General features: G+C 43.9%; 1 protein-coding gene across 2 annotated transcripts in view; it reads left to right on the forward strand.

Annotated features, from left to right (window-relative positions):
- ADAMTS5 (ADAM metallopeptidase with thrombospondin type 1 motif 5) overlaps nt 1–23388 on the forward strand; it is an 86344-nt gene that overhangs the window by 17679 nt on the left and 45277 nt on the right. For both annotated transcript variants that reach the window (XM_080376347.1, XM_080376348.1), the window contains exon 1: nt 1–22863. This exon is cut by the window's left edge and continues 17679 nt beyond it. In XM_080376347.1, the coding sequence (XP_080232473.1) occupies nt 21922–22863 (942 nt within the window). In that variant the 5' untranslated portion in view covers nt 1–21921. The remainder of the gene's footprint in view (nt 22864–23388) is intronic.

Here is a 23388-nt window from a genome sequence, read left to right on the forward strand (position 1 = left end):
TAAGAGGGTGATTTTTTACGAGTTTGGGAAAGAAATGTAATAACCTCTGGGACACTGAAGTTAAGAACTATTGTTATTAGAGGTTTTTTTCAAAGCAGCCTTGTTGAAAAAAACACAGATAGCCTCCTTCCCTGTTACTTTTGCTAGTCCTCCCTCCGCTTAGATTTGCTGTTCTCCATCTTACATTATGCACCTCTTCCAGAGATAGTAAGTTCCTGACAGCATTGTTCTTAATTGCCACCTCATAACAGCATAAACCTCATATTTTATGGGGAAAGTTTCTTCTCAAATAAAAAAAACATGAGTCTGTGGTGTGGTTATAGACCTACCCTTGAGAGCTGTTCCTGCTTTGCTTACAGAAACAAGGCCTTGAACTGGAAAAACTCCTGTGCTGTACTTGACAACAGAGTCAACATGACACAAGTAGCATTGGTGATTATAGTTTTCATAGAAAAATCTAGTTACTGAGTGGCAGTATCCTGAATGTTCATTTTCAAGACAAATATTAACACTTTCTAAAGCTGTACCTGCTCGAAGCACGTGCTGTCTTTTCACAAGCTCTCCTCTCCCATCCATACCAAAGGAACTAGTTGTAGATGAAACCAAGAGGATGAGAGGCTTATGGGAAGTTGGGTCTATTAGGTTTTTATTTGCCTGGGTTTTTATTTCAGTTTATACATTCAGAAAAGCAATTAGACACATACTTAGGTCCTGCCTTTTCTTGAATCAGAACTTTAAAAATGTAATGTGCTTTTAGTCTGCAATTAGCTATGTCGTATTTAACTAAACTTTACCAATGTCTGAGTCATTTTTCAGGATCAGACCCTGAGTCTGTAGGATATCTTCTGATTGTTGACAGATATTCTTGGTGTAGTGTAATACTATCTCCAGGAATTTTCAAACCTCTACCTCCTTACGTCTGTCAACAAGTAGCTTGTGCACAAAAGCCCTTTGGCACATGCAGTCTTGTAACAAAATCGGGAGTTTGAAGGGCTGACTTTCAGTCACGCCTGCATATGCAGCTGTGTTCATTCCGTCCATGGACAATGCAGGGGAAACCTGGAAAAAAATGCCATAAAAGGGGAAAATGTTTCCCTGACAGATTCAATTTAAGGTGAGAATGAATGGGAACAATCGGCAGGTCTGCATTAGTTATGCCAGGCTGGATACAAAGACATAGTGTTATTTCACCAAAGTGCAGCACAGCCACATAGTAGACAGGTAACAGAGGAGCAGGGGAAGTTCAAGTTTTACTGAATTTTGTCACTACTCAGGAGAAGACCTCACTTCTTGTGCAATTAATTAAAAGGAGAATTTTCTCCTGCGTGTACCTAGAGTCTCAGCCTGACACAGGCAGCCTTGAAAGAGAATCCTCTTGAAGAGATTTTGCTGAGAGGAGTTTATATTAGTTCCCACTTGAATTGAAAACTATTCCACCTGCTTTCTGGCAGGAAGGCAATGTGCATAATTAAAAGCAGACATTCCAAAGACTAGGAGTACCCAACAGGGTTTTGAATGCTGAGAGTAGTGAAGGGTTCTACCTCATCTAGACAGTTTCCATCCTTTAAGGACTCTGGAGAAATTAACTAGCAATATTTGGTTATTACTAATCCTTTTTACAATGGAAAGAGCATCTCAAAAATTTTTCAGTGCCAAGAACCTGTTGTTTCAAGCCAGTGTGAGCCCTCCCTTGTTAAAGCTTCTATGGTTTAATTTATTCCAGAGACTGAATCAGCAACAGTGGAAAGGTGAAAATTCTGTTTCAGTATTCAGTTTAGAGGGAGTGCGAAAATGTTTTCTTTCCAGGCTCAGAAGAGAAGCTGATTGGCATAGAATAAGCTCTTCCCAGGCAAAAGGGTTTATTGGTATCAGAGGCAAATTTGTATTTAAGGTTACTAATTCCAAATTACCTTTTCTTTAACAATGTCATATTATAAGATGCTATAGATTTATAGTTGTTTAATCCCAAATGTAATGTCTGCTTGCTCATAAATTATATGCTTTGAATAACTGATAATGTTGCTGAGAAAGGGATTTAAACATTTTTAATAGAATAAGTAGTAGCAATTAAATGTAAATGAAAATATGATTGCCTGTCCACTATAAGTTTTCCATACTAGGATATCCAGTCAATAAAAAATTACCTTTGGTTCAGAAATGGAAAAGCATTGTAAACATCGTATACATTGAGAAAAACAAAGCATTCAAAGAAATCACATGCTGATGACATCCTTTACCAGCCATATAGTAACAGAGCTGTCTTTTTCTTCTAAGAATGTGAGAACTAAACACAAACTAGGAAAAGTGTATTTTATGTTAATAAACTTAATTAACGCCAGGAAAAGTTTTTCTTTCTTTCAAATCACAAACCAGTCCTCAACAGAGAGATGGACTAGATGGCCACTTCACACCTCTCCAAGGCTTACTTTTATGCCTCTAAATTAAAGTGAATAATATTTTTTAAATATTCTCCTCTCACATTAGAAATAATATATTTGCAATGTTTTCCCCATATGAGAGAAATTCATATATAGTCTCCCATTTGGTCATCTGAGTGTAAGTAATACTTCGCTGTTTTGACTGTTTTGTCTGCAAACAATACCATCTTTTTCTCAGAAGGTCTGATTCTGAAATATATGAACCATGTAATAAAATAGCATTTATTTTAAGCAGTTATTCTTATGAACACATGTATTTCCATATGAGTAGGTTTGTACAATTAGGCCAGAATCATGCAAGTCACCACGTAAGAATGGATTATAGCAGGGGTCCTCCAATTACAGCCCACGGGACAGATATGGCCCCCCCAGGGTCCTCAATCCGGCCCCCGGTATTTACAGACCCCCCTGTCCCCCCCACCAGGGGCTGGGGGGGGAAACCAAGCAGCCGCAGATGACGGCCTGCCACTGCATCCGCGCGCCGGCCCTCTGGTTAAAAAGTTTGAGGACCCCTGGATTATAGGATTGGAGGTGGATAACTGCAGGAACCTGTAAACCTCATTGTATTCTTGATTATATTTTGAATTTCCTTTTGTATTAAAGGTTTACAAGTTATAAAGACACACTATGAGAATTGCCAAATACTTCTTTAATAAACATAGATCCTGCCCAAGCAACTCTTCCACACACACATAAATCCAATTCATTTCCTCTAGCATCTGATTTCAGCCACTTGAAACCCGTCAGTACAAGGAACTACCTAGCGCCCTGCACAACCAGAACAAGAGCAACTAAACAGATCTGAGTTACTCTATAAATGAATAGATATAACTATACAGGTAATAATAGTGGTTTAAATGGGTGACATACCAGAATGGGACTTCACTACTTCATCCTTTTTCTCTCCACCATCCTAGGTCACTTTCTGCTACAGCCTTGCTTTTCTCCATACTGCCAACTCAGAAATCTCACGTGCCTGAATACTTCCCAAAAAGCAGCATAACTTTAAAACTTGCAGTGGTTCATTCCCTGCTCAACTATTAGGGAGCTACGTAGGACTGGTCAATGGCAATGGAAAGAGGAGAGTTTACCCTGGCAATTCAGGGTTGCAGTGAGCACTGTAATCACTTGCAGAGGCTCTCCAACATTTGTTACCTCTGCTGCACAGCGCAACAGCACCAGGCAATAAGCAGCCAGGGTAACCTCTGGCCACCTAAATGCTCTTAGACATACCCAAATGAGAGACAAGGTTTATATAGCTGCACAAGTGGGGAGAGTCCTGATGGTTTGGGGTTTTTTTATGGAGCACTTTAAATGCCGGGACTTATGGCAAGAGTGCTCTATGTCTTTAGATATGTGAATAGTAGACTAGTTGTTTGTATATGGCAGTCAAAAATAGGTGGCTGGCTAACTGAAGAGTTCCTGAGATTTATGAGATCAATAAAACTTGTTGTTGTACAGAGCACTTGGCTTTCTCTAGTAGTCTCTTGCATCAGCTTTAATCAGGTTTCTCCCTGCATCATTGTGGGGGAGGCAGCACTATGAGTTTGTTTGGCAGCTGTTACAGAAAGTCCAATCTAAGTCCAGGCTTAATGGCCCACTGGAGCGCACTTGAGTGCTTTGCTGAACCGGGGCCAGCCTGGGTGACAATACCTTACCAAGGAGCCAGGCACCCAGTCTCACTTTCTTTGGAGACATTTCCATGGTATGAGATTATTTTTTTTCCTTTCATGTGTTGTTTTTTGTTGGTGGTTGTTTGTTTGTTTGTTTTTTTAATTGGGAATAAGCTCTCCAGAATGAAAATGTGTGATAACCTCTTGTATATGGAAAACTTCATAAATAAGAACAGAAACTTCTAGTGCAGAGGCATTAGAAAGGCAATTCTTTTGAAAACAGCAGTTAGAGACTCTTCATAACTCTCCTCCCTTTCCTGATGATGAAATGGTTGAGCACTGAGACCTGAGGTGGGAAGGCCCACTAACCAGTTCCTTCCTCTACAAAATAGACACTAAAGAGGAATTTGATTCAGATCCTCTCTTCTGCACATTCCACCACACACCTTGGGTCTGAGCTCAAAACCACTGAGGTCAGCTGGATGACTCCTCTGCAGTTCAGGGAATTTTGTATCTGGTGTAGACTTGGAAAATGTCAAGGAGGCATTCCTGGTTTTGCTAAGGACGTGGGCTGCTCTTATAAATCATGGCCTTAGAAACAGACAATCAGTACTACGTTTAAACTACAGTTTTAGAGAAAAATAGAAAAGAAGGTCAGAATAAACAATGGGCTCATTTGCATTCAGATCCCATGTTTCACATCCTCAAAATATAAAGCAGGGCCTAGGAGGAAGAAAGATTTAGTGCTGGCTTCCTTCTAACAAAGCTGTGACTAATGGTGTTATACCTTTTTACTGTATTGTTTAACCCAAAGCTAAAATGAAGGAACAGGAGAAAAAAATCCTTACAAATAGGGGTTACATTATGCTTATGGCCTCTCAGGCAGCCTGCGTAACGGGTGCCTCCCTTACCCTCTCCTCCTCTAGGATGGATCTCCTCCAGTTTCCCTGGTTGCTTGTTCTTAAAACAAAAACTGCTGTACTCTGTGCATCTTTTCACTGATGAGACTGTATTTTGCATTATTTGGGAACCTGGATACAAGTCCACACCTCCAGAAAAACAAATTAATGAAAAAAAAACCCACAATGCCCATTTTGTAATGTCAGCCTAAATAAATCACCCTTTGGAGACATCTTAATCATCCTTTTACTCTGAACAAAACCAGCAGAACGAGTTTTTGACCAGGCTGTTCATATACCAATGTCATTTTAATTAGTTTGAGTTGATAGATAGTAAAATTAATTTATTTACTATATTATGAAATAAAGTGTAGTTCAAGACTGAAGGTAGAAAATTACCCTCCCAAAAGTAAAAATTATGTCTTGAAGTATGTGAAAATTCTTTTTTTAACGGTATATGACTTTTTAAATTACCTTATTTAGCCGGATAAAAACTGTTTTAGTTGAAACCCTGGCTTAGGTGAGTCAGTAAATATTTGTACAACTAACATCAGTAAAGGAAAAATCATGCAAGCCAAGTTTGCTTTTGTTTAGGCAAACAGAATGATAAAAATAAAATTGTGTCTTGTAAAACTAATGCTCAATGAAATCTTACTTTTTCAAGTACTGTTATTAGGCAAAGCTTTAGATCTGTTAGCATAGTCCTAATATCAAATGCATGAAATAGAACCTTTTCAGTATCCTAGCAATAATATTAATAGACTCAAGAGGTGCATGGTTTCAGACATGTAATTTTGTACGTAAGAAAATGGTTCTTGAATTGGTTGGGTACCTCCCAACAAAAAGTGCTTTTGTTGTAATATTTGAGAACAAATTGAGGTAGAGATGCAGAAGATAAAATATGCTAGCTGAGGTCTTCCAGGGCAACTGAACAGCCTTGTCTTTTTACAGGTTTTCACAATCATCTTTGCATTTGGAATGATAAATCCACATTACTAGAATTTTCCAAATCATATCATTTCACGGGATTACTAAACATATTCCTAAAGTATTTGGGGTTTTAGAAAACTTTATAGCCATTCCTCAGTGACTTTCAATGGCATTTAGAATTTCCAGAAAGACCTTGTCACTTATCTGGAATGTGAGTATGAGAACCTGTGGATAAGGTTTTGCTGCCACTTCCCGAAAGTTGTTAAATAGGCAATTTGTAGGTACTCCAGCTTATTGCATGTTATGATGCTTATGGAGTTTGGATAAGTGTCTGCCATATTCAATACATCCTGAATAAACCCAAAACAGAAGAGAAAAAAAAAAAAAATCTGAGTTCTGAAAGATTCCCATTTCTCTCATTTCCAAGGCCCCTCGTCATACCATGGTTCATCCAGGATGTCCAGCTGACATGACACCACTCTGTCTGTTCACTTCTTTGTGTGTGCCTTGATCACCTGCAATCTGCAAGCCAAAGGGCTGAAAACCTGACTTTAAACATGGTAAAAAAAGAGAAGGACATGGCCCTGAGCAGTATGAAGTAATGGGGGGATTCAATCAGTTGGTTATTGAGGGGACCAGAAGATCCTTAGAGGCATCAGCATTGTCTGCTTCCCTGCTGGCAGGCAGGCATCTGCGCCTGGGGTGCCCTGGGGTCTGGGCAGTGAGCAGGGCGAGTGGAGGTGGAGGGCCAAGGCAGCTCATCAGGAGCTCCAGCCTCCAGGAGAGCAGTCCCATCCCTCGCACCTGCTGTGTCTGGGACTGCAGCCCAGTCTTCCGTTTTACAAGCCGTCAGTAGGTCTCAGAGGAAACAATTTATTGTAATGGGGGTCGCTGTTTCCTAGGTCAGTCTGATATATCCATCCTTGGCTACCCATGGAGGTGACACTCTGTCCACTGAAATGAAAACAGCTTCGTTACTGGGCTCACTTGGGCTTTAGGGGTTTGTTCCTCCAGCCCAGGCTGTCTGCATGACTCTGGCCATGGCACCTGATGTTACAATATCAGCTTTACTCAGCTGCTTGGCTTGGAAAGAAGAGTAAAATGAGCTGCAGTGCCATGCAGCAAATGACTATGAGAGTCTCACATCCTCTGATAAAGAGGACCTTGGAGACATACATGACATACAGGTTCCTTGCCTGGTGTAAGTCCCTTTATGAAGACTTTCACCTGTTGTTAGCCTTATTTTGTGTTTGTCCACTGAATCTGCATAGCTTCCTGCTGTGACTGCTTGGTGGCCAGAGAAGCAGTAGACAAAAATGCAATAAAAAAGCCAAGCAGTGGTAAAGCATAAAAACCTAAGTTTCGAAAATGCTTATTTACCAAGCACAGTGCTAAAACCAGAATTCTACAGATTTTTATGTATATATAAGAGGCACTAGATATTTCAAGACCATTTTGCTGTGGGCCTTTAGCTTGGAGACTTGTCTGGTTTCCAGAAAACCTCTGAGTATCTGAGTAAGAGTTTCAGTCTTTTAAATCTATGGAAGCAGAAATTAGCCTTTCCAGGAACCAAATCTGTATTTATTTTTAATTGAGGAACTTCTTTATGTTGTCATGCTAAACAACAAGAAAAGGTCCCAGCCCTTAAAAAAACAAACAAACAAAAAAAAAAACCCAACCATAACCTGTAGCCATTAAGCTGAAGGTAACTCTTCTGTTTAGTTATTTTTCAGCAACTGGGTCTTCTGCTTTCCAACAAGCATGTCCCATCTCATCCCTGGTCCCTCCACAGCTCTGTGGCAGTGAAGGGCTTCCAGGTAGAGCAACAAGTCAAATACATCCTTCCCCAAGGGATGCTGCTGGAGGCTGCTACCCAGCCCCTTGTTGCATTGGAAAGAGATAGAAAGAACCAGCTGACCCACACAGCCAGGGCAGCAGAAGGCCACGCTACCTGTGCTGCCCTAGCAGAGGACCCTTTTTGCAAAGGTTTAGCAAAAAGATCGCCCAGCCTTTCAGAAGGGTTTTCTTGCCTTCTTTAGTAGAGGCACTCAGAGGCAAAACAGAAAGCAAAGCAAATACAGGTTGAACATTCACAGTCACTAGATACTGCTAGCAATCATTAAGCACTGTCACCTGAGTCAGTGAAATACCAGTTGTCTCAGTCCCAGATTAGAACACTACCCAACAACCTTTTGAAGTATGCCCTTTTACAAAACAAAGGTCTCATTATTTCTATTTTCATTTTTGGGTGGGTTTTTCACAGGTACAGACAGTATCAACATAAAGTGAAAGACACAGTCATGCATGGGTCTGACTTTTCAGGAAAAAAAAAAAAAAGAAAAAAAAAAAAAAGAAAAATGCAGAACGGTTATTCTGCACTGGTTTTTATGTTTAAGAAAATTTTCAAAAATCATTCAGCAAACCTCCCATACAAAGACTTCCTGCTACCACTTTCCTCCTACTTCTGTGTAAGTGTTGTGAAAAAAGCTGGTAAATTATAACATTAAATTGCATTTCAATAAGGTAAGTAGGCTTCCAACAACAAGGAACTTTACCTAAAGTATCTTTCTGAGTCTCAAGCAAAACAAACCCTATCTTATCTTCACATCAGTTTACATGCTGTAATCCAGAATGCTTCCACGTTTCATTTTGTTTGAAGTAAAAAAAAAAGGTTTTACAGGAATTTCCCTTATTTTAAAATGGCCTCATTAGTCCCAAAGTTTGCATAGATTTCAAACAAAAAATCAAGTGCAGTGAGACATAGCCATTCTTTGCTTTGTTTACCCATCTGTTTCTCTGCATTTGGAGCATGGAGGAAACGTGGCAGAACTATTTAATGCAAATGGTACTGAGAATATGGAACAAGTTACCAGTGTTGGGAGTTCGTGAAGAGCTTACATGTGTTCAAATTACCGGAGATTTGTTTCTCTGGTAGGGAGGATTGAGAGATGAAAATGAAAAACCATGGGATTCAGCTAAACTAAACAAAGGAATTGATACTATATTTTGGACCGGATGCCTTTTTCCTGAAAAGATTTTGCTTCCAAATGATTCAGGTGCAAACTTGTTGTCTGCCGAGACTGAGAGCCAAGAACCCTTGATACTGCTTCTGGGTGTGACACGTGACTGCAGGCAGGGGGTTTCTGGTTGTTTTGCTTCTGATGCAAGTCTTACTTTTTTTATTTATTTATTATTTGTAAAGTATGTGCACTAGGAAAGAAGTCATACAGGCTTCAGCTGAGGACTGGATTTTTGTCAGGCCTGAGTGGGTACAAAGTAAGGGAGAGAAAGACGGGCCGGGGTGGGGGTTGTTGGTGAGCTGCTTTGTGTTCAACAAGGAGGCTGCTAGGTGCACAGAGGCTCCCTGAAACTGGCTCTAGACTAAGTATTGGTTCTGTAGAAAAATCTGCTGGGCAAGAGCAATGGTCATGCTACATGCACAACAGATGGCAGAAAAACACATATTCCCTTACGTGTTTTTCTTCTGAAGCAAAATTCCTCCTGACATCCACGGAGGCAACACAACTCTGAATCACCTGAGGACTGAGGTTTACCTACAAGGCATCATCTCAGCCCAGATGATTGCAAGGGCTTTGATATTAGCTCAAACACACAACTGAGCTAACGTGTCTGCAGGACTTCCAAGTAGAGCTGGCTCATGTCCAGGCAGTTCGAAGCATAAGAAAAGGAGCCTCGGGTCTGTCTGAAATGTCCATATAGATGGGTTCTCAGATAGGATGCTCTGAAGTGTTGCCTCTTGTGGTTACCGTTAGCGTGTGGGTGGCTGAGTTCTCTGAATCACACATTGTAAAAACAGTAGTTTGACAGTTCCATTAACAATATAGATGGGCTTGGTTTCAGTGTGAAAACCCTTCTTTTTGGAATTCCCCAGATCTGAGGAATGGGTTGAAGGAAAAAAAGAATCTGATTCAGAACCTGAAAAGAATTCATGTCTTTCCCACAACATTTACTACTGGGAAACATTACTAACTTTTACTATAAGAGCTGTTGACCAATAACCCTCCTAGTGTTTCCTGGTAGCCCAGCAAAGTGTAAAGAGGCTAGAAAATAAGAGCATTTTGCTTTCCAAATTAAAAAATAAAAAAAAATCTCCAGCTTATGGAGGCAAATATACATGCACACATAGTGCCTTCAAATCTGCAGAAAGAGTTTGAAACTCAAAATAATGGCAGAGTTTACTAGAATTCATCAGGCCATGTGAATACCGGGTACTTACACCACAATTTAATGAAAGCCATCGGAGCTCCAACTTCATGTGGCTTTCACAGACCCACAGCATCTGCTTGCTTTGTTTTGGAATCTTGCCTCTGCCCCATACAAGTCACTTAATCAAGAGAAATATGTAAAGAAGTCACTCTGGGTTTACAGAGCAGGAACATCTGAGCTGAACCGTTCCAGGTGCTTGTTAAAACAGGTTTAGCCCAATGAGAGAGGAGAAAAGGTCCACAAGGGTTATATTGCAGAGAACAGACAGTCTGATATGCCACTGCCTTGCATTTTGTGCAGTCATTAATTTCAACATGTGTAAACTGGGAGCAAGACTGCTGCATCGTAATTCCTTGGCTAGTTATAGTGGGGATTACTCCATGTCACTGTAAATGATCATACAGATTAAAAACAAAAAATAAAACCCAAAAAAACCCACAACAGAATATAGGGCCTCACTCAGCCTTCACTTCCAAGGAAAAGTACAGCTTTTGCACAGTGGTATGCATTAAGGTTTTTTGTCAAGGATATGCAGATTTTTCTCACCCACTAAGTGATTTCTCCATAATACTTAAAACCCAACACCAAGACTGCTATATTGCTCTTCACTAGAAATTTGTCTGAAGTCCACCAATGAATGGAGTGATCAGTTAAAGATCACACAAAAGTGTAGGCAGATGTTCTAAGTAAGACTAAAAAAAACTGCAATGAGAATTTCCCAAGAGTTCTTCAGAAGATGCAAACAGGAAAGGACAGGGGTTTTTATGTCTCTGTGAAGTACAGGAGGGACGTGCTATCTGAGCACTCTGCATAGGAACAGGTATGAGCAGACGAAACAGAGGTGGTGTGAGGTCACATCTTTGTCAGTGCCACTCAGGAAGCCTGACTTCATTCTGTGGGACCCCAGCAGTGACATTCTAGGTGGCAGCCCTGGGCGTGAATGACAAATGCTCCAGCAGACAGAGGATAAGAAGGAAGTGACTATATGACACAGCACTGTTATTCAGCTTTATTACAGTGTAGTTGCTCAGTGTGGTTCATGTGGATTTGCCTAGGCGTAGAAAAAATGCAGCGAACGTTGACTGTATTGGAAAGTGATAAACCTCAACATGTGATTGTAAAGAAACGCTTATTATCAAGCAAGGCTTTTCTGCTGCATACACAATTCTTGGCACAACACAATTTAATATTTTTATCAGTGACGTGGAAATCAATATAAAATCATAAAATAAGTTTGGGAGGCAGTCTAAGCTTTAAAATGGGCTGGACACTGACATGAAGAATTTAAAATCCTCAATAATAAGTATTAAACAGAGCAGTACATCTGGAAACAAAGACTGCAAGCCATGATCTTAGAAGAGGAACATTCTCTCCAGAGAAGCAGGGACCCTGTAACAGCAGAGGGAGAAGCTGCTGTGAGTTTCTGGTGCGGTGCTCTGCCCAACAAAGTTTGGCAAGTCAAGTTGTACATGTATTTTACACTGCACAGCACTGCTTTGTTGAGCTGCAACATCCACAGAGTAGAAAGAATTTTGATAACTTGAAGGAAGCTAAGGCACAGACCCTGAGAATAACTGAAATACTGAAAAATTGATCTTTTGATAGGCACAAGGTCCTTATTATGTTTTAGCCTCCCAAAGAAAATGTTAGAGGGACATGGCTATTATCTAAAATTTTACTCACTAGGAAAAAGAAGTAGCAGATTCTTCTGACTACCAGGCAAAATTTTAACAAGATGTGATGGCTGGGCACTATCTAAAAGAATTCAGATTAGAAGTTGGATGCAACTTTTCAACAATTAAGGTTAATAAACATTGGAACACTTTACCAAAGGCTGTCGTTCTTCCCTGGAAATATCACAGATGCGTCAAGCTGAGTATTTTGGGTGTGAACACATGGCCCTTGTCAAGCCCAAACATACATTGACTCCAAACTTTGTGTGCACATTCCTGCACATACAGCTGGAGGTTCAGTTTTAAGAGCTTCCCTGCCACAACAGGGGAAGAGGCACAAGCACAAACTGCCCTTTAATGTCCTCTGCTTTCTCCCCACCTTGGGCATAAGTCAGTGACCAGAGAAGGAAATGGCAAGGCTGACAACAGGCTGACTTATAGCTGCCAAACACAAACACGGTGCTAACACTCATCCTTCTTCAAGCAACAGCAGGTGGAACCCTGTGGTAGACCAGGTGATTGCACTGGTCAGTTTTCCAGGATGAAAAGGGTGGGGTTTTGTTGGGAAGGGTCATGGGTGGGACATTATTTTGTTATGTTTTCTTTTAAAACATGTCACCATATGGTTTCTGTGTTTTGAAGTAGTGAACTCCTGCTCTGTGCAGAGGATAAGGTTTTCCCACACCAGGGATGGGTGAGTTTTTATGAACCTTGGAAAGTCATGCTGTTCATTGGCAAGGGCTTGAGTACATACATTTTTCAGTTCATACTGAAGAATATAAAACCCAGTAAACATCAGGGAGGAAAGGTTGCCTAGTGTGGTTATGATCTGGACCATGCCATGCACATTTCAAAATGTCCTCTTGGGACAAAAAAAATTTGAAAATATTGCAGACAAGGGAGCAGAGAAGCCGAAGGGTTCTGAGAGAGGGTAGGTAGTTTGGGAAACAGCCTTGAGGCCATGATGAAATCTCTGTAGCTCTTACTACATAGAAGAGCAAACGTTTGGGTTGATTTAGAGGTTTTTTGCCCTGTTCTCCTAACACCTTGAAAGGTAGCCTGCCTCCATGGGTGCATGTGTTTTTATACTGCTATGTAAATCTATTCCAGGTCACAAGAGATAAGAATGACATTTTGTAGCATGATGTATAGTGGAGGTAGTGTTGTTATCTAGTGGACCTGCTCTGTTTTTTCTCCTGCTTAAGATCATGATAGATGGATCTTGAAAGGACAAGTTTTTCAGATCAACTTAAGATCAAACTATTCTCTGCTCTGTCCATATGTTATATCTGCTAGGCACTTCATTTGTTTATTTCTTTGCAACATGGCTGCTGAAAATTTTCAAGACTTATTATTTGATGATATTCTGGGTGTCTAGTAAAGAGGGAAATAATTTCCTGTAGTACATTGCAGCATCATGTAATAGAGCTCCAGGGAGATTTACCCACTCCTTTTAAACACACCCCCTCCTGGAACAATGGTGAAAATGGAATCACGATGCTTAGTGATTTCCACCATTTAACTTCCTGAAATGAAAACCATAATGAAATAACGTGCAAGCTATAGTACCGTATGGTCAGGAAAAGTAGACAAAGTCTTCCATTGTACCAGCCTGGTTGTTAGGGGAGAGGATCTGCCTACTTTGGTGTAACAGGATGTACTGCATATTTTGTAGTTTTGCCCAGTGCTCCAATCCCTGTGGGCTAAACCTTTTCAACAACAGCAATAAAAGAAGAAAAAGAAATAAAAGAAGAAAAGGACTGAGGCCCTTCTCTTATACCACTTTTATTTTAGGGGGATATTAAATACAAAGAGTTTCACTCACAGTGGAAATTGTCCAACTGACTCCAGGATACTGTGTAATCATTAGGAACTGGAAAAACTCAAACTGCCTGTCTGTAGTGGCTTGGATAAGACCTGCTGGGTGCATTCCAGAAATGAATATTGCAGCTGTGATGAGACTTATGTTTGGTCTCTTCTTTCAGGGTGAATTGTGCCCTTATGCCCAAGGCCAGCATAAGCCTTATGCACCCTTTGAGACCCATTTAAGCCCTTAAAATAAGACTAACGTAGCATTTAAATATTACATGGACCTCCTGGCCCCTTTGGTGGAAGTGCATGCATTACAAGATATGTGCTAATCATTAAAATATATGCTTTCCACTGCTGAAGAGAGTAGAATACATTCAGAAGACTAGTCCCCTGTCTGACATATGTATTCTCTTATAATTTCTTCATACAGCATCCTAGCCTGCAAAAGTGTCTAAAACATTTGCATCTGACAAGGAATATTGTGTAACCCTCAGCTGACACTGCAGCCTGTTTGTGTCCTTCTGATGTTCATTCAACAGCAGTAGCAGGACTCTCCACTCTAGGAAGCAGTGCAGCTGAACAGGAGGCGATCTGGACAGCATAACAATTGGTGCTAAGGATGTGACATCTACTCAGTATGCCTTTAGGTGGATTTATTTAGTCCTGTGCCTTGTACGTCCATGGGAACATATATTCTGGTTTAGTTTCATCCCAAAGGAATCCTGCTTGTGTGCTCCATGCCCCCTACCTGGTGCAAACCAAAGCACAGTAAAGTGGAGGTGATAGGGAAAGTCACTCCCAGAGCACACCCATGATCATACCCTAATGCACCCTGTGTGCACTTACGTGCCTTCTTAGACACCATACAAGACAAAGAAGTGCTCACAAAATGATCCCACTTGGGGCTTAATGTTAGAGAAGTATCTGTGGCGAGAGCAAGTTGCAGGGTCTCCATGTTTTCCTTTCATGGCAAAGATTTCTATTTTGAGTGGGGACAAGCCAGATGAAGCTTTGAGCCTGGCAGTGGTGCCACCTGACAGCGCTCCCCCGGCTCCTGCCTCAGAGGACCTGCATAGTCCTCTCTGCCCAAGTTTCAGGGCAACCAGGATTCAGATGGAAAACTCTGTGCACACGGCAACCAGAACTTGATATCTTAAGTGGTGCAGCGTGTGTATTAATGCCAGGTGAGATCTGGCAAGTGAATGTTTGTTTTAAATTTCTCTTTAATCACTCTTACAGTTTTGACTTTGAAGTCTAGGGGAGTACATTTTCTGGTTTATGCCTCAGATGACATGGAAAAAGATATTCCACCTACAGTACTGGAATATCATTTATAGATGTGTAAATTCATAAAGCTATGCCTCTAACAGTTTGCCCACATGGAACTATCCCAATTTGCATCAACTGAGAACTTGACTGAAAAAAAGAAAAAGAAAAAAAAAAAAAAAAGAACATGTGAGGTATTTCTTTTAATATAATTGGTCTGGTATTTCAGATCCAGCTATTTCAGAATATATGCAAGAACGTATATTCAGCCTATGTGCAAAAAAGAACAAACAAGATTTGGGTGGAAATGAGCCTACTAAATCAGTATTGAATTAGTTTTTGTTTAGACATGGCTTATTAAAGATGTTAAGGGACACAGCTGGCTGAAAAGGTAGATTCATGAATGGAGCTGGGAGGACAGGGAGAAGCTGAACATACAAATCTTTGGAAAAATATTTAAAGAAATAATGATAAAAAGCGGTAAGGTTTGGAGGGGTGCAAGAATACTTGGATTTACTCAAGTTCTGGTTTTCTACTACAGATGTTCTGCTAACTAGAGCAGAGATGTTCAGAGACCACATATTGGCTGTAAAATTCTAGGACTGAGATTAATTAAATGCCTGCTGCTCCTCGCACAAACTAGACTCCAGAGTTTTTCAAGCCTTCTAGTCTTCTGAAAGAACTGCTGTAGAATATATCATGTGCATATCTTGCACTTTTAAAATGCATTTTTATAACAAGTGTCATTTTTTATAAGGGAAGTTTAACATCTTAGCCTTTCTCTGATTATCTTGATGCTGTTCAGAAAAAAAAAAAAAAGGATAAGGGTCTGATGCTATACTAACATCTGATACTTCCTGCAGAGCACTGCCTCCACCCAACATGTGTTTTTAAACAAAAATCATAGTAGGTTCAATGGTCACAATTATTCACTTGTGTTATGGTTTATGTGAGTTCATTTCTTGCAACAGTTGCAGGAATGTGAGGACCCCATTCCAGTCTACTCTCTAGGTCAATACCTAGGAAACAGAATTTGTCATTTACGCCTCCTTTTCCTCCTGACTGGACAATGTCATAGCTTCTTTTGATCAGTAAACTCGCCCCTCCTCTGGATCCTGCTATTCAGGGCAAGAGGTACATTCATTATGTGATAAATTTTTATATATGGTTATATTGCAGATATCTCTTTCTCCTCCCTCCATAAGTGGATACCCTAAGAATTTGATTTCTAGCCATGCCTCAGTTTCCTATTTTAATTTGATACAGTACTCACAAATTCACAATATTCTTGTGTTGTTACACTAAAACAATACAGCTATTTAAATGGTGCCCAACCCAGCTTTAACACTGTACCACTTACAGCTGCCCCCTTAGATCTTACAGAAAAATTAAGCTGATGTCAAATGTAAAATTTTCAGCCTGCTGGAACTGTTATATACTTGATACATTACTTACACATGCCACTTATAAAAACATAAACCCCAAGCCAAAGGCGTCTCCTTCAGTCCCACATGGCTGTACTTGAAGATGTCATTGACCATAAAGAAGCAAGTAAAACATTTTGCCTTAAAGCTACAGTGCTTCACACCAAAAAGACTTACATTTCTTACCAAATACAACTGCTTTAAGTCCATTATTTTATTATAACTGAAGATATTTTTATTCTAAACCTAGTTCATGATTTTATTATAACTGAAGATGTTTTTATTCTAAACCTGGCCAATTACAACTACAGGTGGTGGTCATACACAGTGGTGGCGTGTGAGGGGCACAGAGGCACAACCTGGCTAATGCCATCCAGGAACTTGCGCACTGAGGACCACCAGCCTGTGCCTACATTGTGAAAATACTTTTGAATTGTTTTTTTGAGGTAGATGTTACTTGACCTTTAAATAAATAATTTAGGACCTACCAAAACTTTGGACTCCTCAGAAATGCCAGCTGTGTGTGGACGAAATGCCAGCCACAGAAATGGGAGAATGTGCAGCCCACAGCAAGTTTCCCGCTACTGCCTTTGCAACATGCAATATGAGAAGGACGAAGAAGTTAGCTCCGTCTCCAGAAGCACTCAGTTCCCAACACATCTGGTGAGACTGGCAGGAAGGAACACCAATAATGGTGATGTCGGCTTATTTATCAACCACAAACCCATTTCAATATCAACAAGCAAGTTAAGAGTCAGTCATAACAACTGCCAGCAGGTCTCCATCTGAAAGGGTTTTCATAGCATTCAAGCTATGTAAAGACACATAGTCCAAATAAGGGACAATGTTGACTATGCCACTGTCCTAGGGTGACAGTCAAAGGCTGCATAACTTACTTCAAATGCCAGTATACCTAGTCCTGTCCAGAACAGTAACCAAAAATATTCATCTTTAAGAGTTCTTTGCAAAATTACTTATAATGAATATTTTATATAGTAATGATCACTTTAGAAATAAATGTCCTCAGTGGGTTTAATGCGTCCCCATAGGAAAGCTTTAAAACAAATAGACTTGAACACTATAATCATAATGTTTGTACTGTTAAAACTGCTGGCAAGACCAATAAACCATGGTGGATTTGAGAAGCAGCAAAATATCACTAATAGATTTCTGGGGAACAAAGATTCAAACAGCCTCCTGTTGCAGGTAAGCTTGATCTTGCCAACAGGTATATTAAAAATGTCACATAAAGTTAATAGAGGCTTTCATTTCTCAGGAGGGACAAAGCTGTCCCATGATAAGAAGTATGTTGCTACAGGTAGGATCTTGGATAGGAACTTACCCAAGCCTGGGTCCAGTTCCCAGCTATAGGCCAGTGTTGATCACAAGTCTATCAAATCCTGTTCGGTTGATATTACTTTAGAACATGCTAAGCATGCAATTTCTTCTGTTTTATTGTCTCTTCCTATAATTTTATAGAAAAAAAACTAGTATCTTCCATAGTAATTGCTATCTGCCCAATGCAATTACACAGAAATGTCAGACACTCCTAACACCAGAGCAATAAATGTTGAGCAGAATTTTTTTTTTTAATTTTCAAGGAGGAAGAGCTAAGTTAAAGCTGAAAAACAGTCAGTGTTGAGTAGGACATCTCTACTAGGCCTTGACTGCTATCAGGGGGCAGTATGCAGACACAGGACTGATTTGTTGAAACCTGGGTTTCATGGTTTTCTACCCCATTACGCAACTGAGAACTGAAAACTGAGAAAGAGGTGATGACACAATTTGAAGGACGTGGATAAAATGATCAGTGACTTTGTCAGTATCTCGATGTCTCTCAAGCTATTCCTTCATGTGAGTGTTTATAATGCTTAAAGCAGTATTTCTTATGTGCCTAGAAGAGTACATAATCAGGAGTCCCCAGCTGCCAAGGCTGATACCTGAAGGATCCTAAAGGGTTTCATGGACAAACCCGGGGTGAAACACAACCTTAATGAAAGCAGTTTGCAGCTCCCAGAGACTCAAGAGGACTGTGGCTTTTTACATCAGGACTTAATTTGGTCCAAAGCGTACAAAACTTGTGCTGGGCCTTAAAGCTAATTGAGGATTTGTGGTCCTCTGTCTCTCAGCTGGGAAAGGTTAGCTTTTGAGATTTGCAGATCAGAACTGTTTGACAAGGATTTAGTGTCACCTAAACTTGGGACATGCTAAGAGGTTTTCCTGTTTAAAGGCAATGCTGCAACTGTAAAGAGAGGCTAAGAGGGCAAAACTGGGAGGAAAAATAAGATTATTCATTTAAGTAATTGATCCTTACACTTCAAGACTCTCATACTAGAAGAGGGTTCCTCTTGTTGCATGAGGCACGACTGACCTATCTTTCCATTATTGCCCTGCTGAGTTACTACAGTTTTGAAATGTAAATAGGAAAGACTTCATTATCTATGGGGTAATCTGCATTTGTACCTTCCCGGAAAACCTAGATCCTTGCTTGGTGAAACAGGGCACTGTGGAAGCTTGACCAACTTTTTCTGTCATTTGGGAAATCAAAGATAACACAAGAGAAGAGCAGTGACATGCACCATTCAATTCCCATGAACACTTCTAAGCATTTGTTTTTCCTAGGCTGTACGGCCGGACAGTTGGAACTATGCTGTAGCATGGGAGAACCTTACACCGGCCTCTTGTGCACCATATGCCTTTTCATTGACAAACTATCACTTTTTAACGAGAGTTTCTGAGGTTGTTATCCAAATTACATTCCTTATCCTAGATGTCATCTTTAGCACCTCTCCCAGAGGTATCTGGGAGCTTGGACCCAGACATATATGCAAATCCAGGACTTGACCAGGTCCCAGTGAAGTCAATACAAATATTGTTGGTGCTGAACAGAGATCTACTGGGCCCAATGAAAAGTAAAAGCCATCCAAGACAAAGAGGGAAATGATTTACAGGTTATTTTTTTAATCAGAATATGCCGCCGCCTTATCTTTCCCTCCCTTTAAAATGTTTTTGACTGTCTTAACTTTGTAACTAGTTTAAAGTAACTGAGAAAATGTTTACATTTTAAAATATTGAATAGTCCTGGACCAATGCCCCAAAAATGTCACGTGACCTTCCTGATCTATAACTCTTAATTTTGGAAGTTACTGACTGCAGTCAAGGATTTTTGATGATAGTAAAATACTGAAATGTAGAAAAAGAAATACCAGGAGGCTGAGAAATGAACTTATGTTCGCAGGTATCACCATTTCCGGAAAAATGGAAAAAGAAGAAAGAACACCTGCAGAAGTTTGGTGCATTAAATATTTCACAAGTATAACCTCAGGGTTATGTTAATGTAATCATTTACATTGGAATATTAATTTCTGAAACGTCTGTTGCAGTAGTTAACCTGTTCTTTACAGAAGCGTTCAGAAGTGTTCCTCTCAAAGCAGCCTCTGGAAGCTGCAGGCAGGTGCTGCTCCACCATTCTCTGCACATCCCACCGCCACGGTCCTGGTTCTGCAAAGCACATCTGCACATTGCAAAAGCAAATTGCACATGGGGACATCAGTCCCCTGTCGGTAGGGTGGTGGGACCGAGGTGCCGTTTGCAGGCTAGGGCGAGGTGGGAGATCTGCGTCCCCTTTGGAGTCCTGCAGCTAGAGAGCACTTGCTCCCGGCACGCGTCTTGGGATGCGGAGAGGAAACAGGAGATAAGTCTGTTGTTCGCCATGCGTCAGTGCTTGGCTCGGTGCAAGCCCAGGCACCTGGGGATGCTGGGTCGCGCCCCTCGGCAGGAGGAAAGCGGCAGCGGGTCCCGCTCCTCTCACCTTCCCGGAGCCCAGGCTGCCTTCCAGCCCCCTTCCAGCCCCTGATCTCGGCAGAGGGTGAGCCGTGTGCCAGCCTCCTCTCGCTCTGCGGGCAACGTTAAGGCGGAAAGGGCAGATGAAAACGTACGTGCAGACCTCTGCCCTTTGTGGTGTCCCTGCGGGAGCACGAAGCGGGGGAAGGAAGGCGAGGGGATAGGGTGAGTGGACGTGTGTGTCAGTCGGCGGGGGGGGATGATCTAAGTATCGGGAGTCATTCAAAAGGTCAGAGCAAGCATTAACTCTTCCCGCCCTCTCTGCTCCTCGGGGGAAACCACCGGCCGCCCGAGCGAGATGACAGCTTGCCGGGACTTAATGACAGGCCGGGTGCAGCGCCGCGGCGGCCCAGACAAAGGCAGGAAGTTTGGTGCTGCCGCCGGCCGGGAAGGGGCAGCGGCCGGGGCCCCGCCGGGACACGGGGGCGCGCCCCCCGCCCCCCGCCGCCGCCCCGCGCCCCCGGCCGCGCCGCATCCCCGGCGCTCTGGGGAAAGCCCCGGCTGCTTCCCTCCGCCGAGAGCCGGGGGTAAACCGCCCCCCCAGCGAACAGCGCGGACGAGCGGCGGCGGCAGGCGGAGAGCGGGGAAGCGGGCAGGACGCGAGGTAAGCGGGCGGCACCGTCCGCGGCCAGCCGTGACACCTCGAACCCGGGTGACTGTGCCTTTAAGCGACTCGAGGGAAACCTTGCGTTTTTCACACACAAGCGTATTTTTTTTTTCTCCCGGTCTCTCTCCCCTCCCCGGCTTCCTCCCGCTCTTCCCCTCTCCTGCCTCCCTCTCTCCCGCTCCCTCTCCCTCCTTTTCTCCTCCCCCCGCAGGCCCCCCCTTCCCCCTCCCCTCAAGTTTCTCCCTCTGTCTGATTAAATGAGAAGGAAGTGTGGGAGTGGTGGTTTTGAAGCTCTCCCTTTAAGAGGCAGCCTGCAGTGACGAATTGTTGAAATTGCCATTGCAGGATGGCATTCCGCTATAAATTCATTGTTCCACCTCCTCTCATCTTCACATTTCTCTCCCTTCTCCTCTTGTTCACATCGACAGACTGGGGATAACAACAACATCAACAGAAAAGATACAGGGAGGGGGCTTTTACAAAAATCCGGGACGTTTTCCGCTTCTTGGGCTTTTTTTTGCCTTTTTTTTTTTTTTTCTCCTTTTTAACCATCTCACCGGAGACGACCGAGGCGGTTTTTGGTGCCTGAATTTCTTCTCTGCCCTTCTCCTCCTTCTCTTCAAAACAAAAGGGGGGAAAGAAGGAAAGGGAGCCCACCGGAGCCCGAGAAAGTGCCGAGTCGCAGCAGACCTGCCCCCTGCCCCTGCTGCTGCTGCTGCTGCTGGTGATGATCCGGTGACTACAGCAGAGAACTAGAAGAGGAGTGGGAAGTGCTCAAACTTCTTTACTTGCCGGGTCCGAGCCTCCTCTCCTCCTTTTTCTCCCTTTCCCCCCCACACCCCCGCCTCCCCAGCAGCAGTGATTTGGGATTTTTTTTGCCTCTCTCTCTCTCCTTCCATGTGCTCCCGGCTCTTCCCTGCAGAGAAACACAAAGTTCACACGCGAGCGGCTTTTGTTGACATTTTTTTCGCTCCCACTCACACTTGACTCGAGTTTGGGAGAGAGAACTTTTCTTCTTTTTCTTTTTTTCCCCTTCCCCCTCCCCCCCTCCCCCCTTCTCTCCTTCCCTTAACTACGTTGCTGCACTCCGCCGACCGGCTCCTTCCACCTCCCTCCCCAACTCCTGTTGTTATTATTACTACTATTAATTATCACCGCCGCTGCGGCCGCTCCCGCCGGCCAGGCAGGCATGCTCCCGAAGCTGCTCTCCCTGCTGCTGGCCGCCGGGCTGCACCTCGCTCTGGCCCAGCCGCCGGCACCTGCCGACGACGGAGCGCCGCCACCCCCCGCCGCCGCCCCGCCGCCCCGGCCCCGGCCCGGCCCTCCCCCCGGGCCGCCCCGCCGTCCCCCGCCGCCCCGCGGGGCCGGCGGCGTCGTGCGGCGCCTCGACCCGACCTACGCGGGGGGCGGCAAGGCGGGCTACGTCCTGTACGCCGGGGGGCAGCGCTTCCTCCTCGACCTGGAGCGCGACGAGGCGGTGGGGGCGCGGGCGCCGCGGGCCGCGGGGCCGCCGCGCTGCTACTACCGCGGCACGGTGGACGGCAGCCCGCGCTCCCTGGCCGTCTTCAACCTCTGCGGCGGCCTCGACGGCTTCTTCGCCGTGGGCCGCTCCCGCTACACCGTCAGGCCGGCGCGGCGGGGCGCGGAGGCGGCCGGGCCGCGGATCTACGGGGAGGGCCCGGCCCGCGCCCCGCACCTCTTCTTCAGGGACCGCTTCAGCTTCGAGACGGTGCCGGCCCGCACCAGCTGCGAGACCCGCGACCCGGCCGGGGCGGCGGCGGGGGACGGCCGGCGGCGGCGGCGGCGTCGCTCCGTCTCCCGGGCCCGGCAGGTGGAGCTGCTGTTGGTGGCCGACGCCTCCATGGTGCGCAAGTACGGGAAGGGGCTGCAGCACTACCTGCTCACCCTGGCCTCCATCGCCTCCCGGCTCTACGCCCACGCCAGCCTGGAGAACCACGTCCGGCTGGCCGTGGTGAAGGTGGTGGCCCTGGGCGAGAAGGAGAAGGGGCTGGAGGTCAACAGGAATGCTGCCACCACTCTCAAGAACTTCTGCAAGTGGCAGCACCAGCACAACCGCCTCGACGACGACCATGACGAGCACTACGATGCCGCCATCCTCTTCACCCGCGAGGTAGGCATCACCACAGCTGACAGCAACTTGGTGTCCCTCGAACGATGTCTCGCGGGGTGGTTGGGCTGCGGCAAGCCGGCCTGGTGGCCCTGCAGCCACGTTGCCTTGCGTTGCCCGGCGGTTGCCTCCCCACTCACACCTTTGGCCTTTCTGTTGGTTTGCATGGTGTCTCGGGGACCAGCACCCATGTGCACAGCTGCCAGGGATGGAAAAGGGATTGAAAACCCAACAAATGGGGTATGCATTTGTGTGTGTGCCCCCTCCCCTGCAAGGTCATCCCCACTATGGGTTCACTGTCATTTGTGCCAGTGCAGTGCTGGGACTCCTGCCAAGGTGGAGAGGTAGTAATTTGCCTGGTTGGGGGACTCGTCTGAGGCTGCCTGATGTGTCGGTGCTTGAGAAGTGACGTTGTTCTGGCTTTCGCATTGAGGTCTTTCACACACAGCCCCTCTCTCTCTGCAAAGGTGGTCCAGGCAAAAAGGGCTGATAGCACTCTTTAGCCTTAATCAGTCCCCAAACAAACCT

Source organism: Falco punctatus (genome assembly GCF_963210335.1).
Source record: "Falco punctatus genome assembly, chromosome: 2".
NCBI classification, from domain to species: domain Eukaryota; kingdom Metazoa; phylum Chordata; class Aves; order Falconiformes; family Falconidae; genus Falco; species Falco punctatus.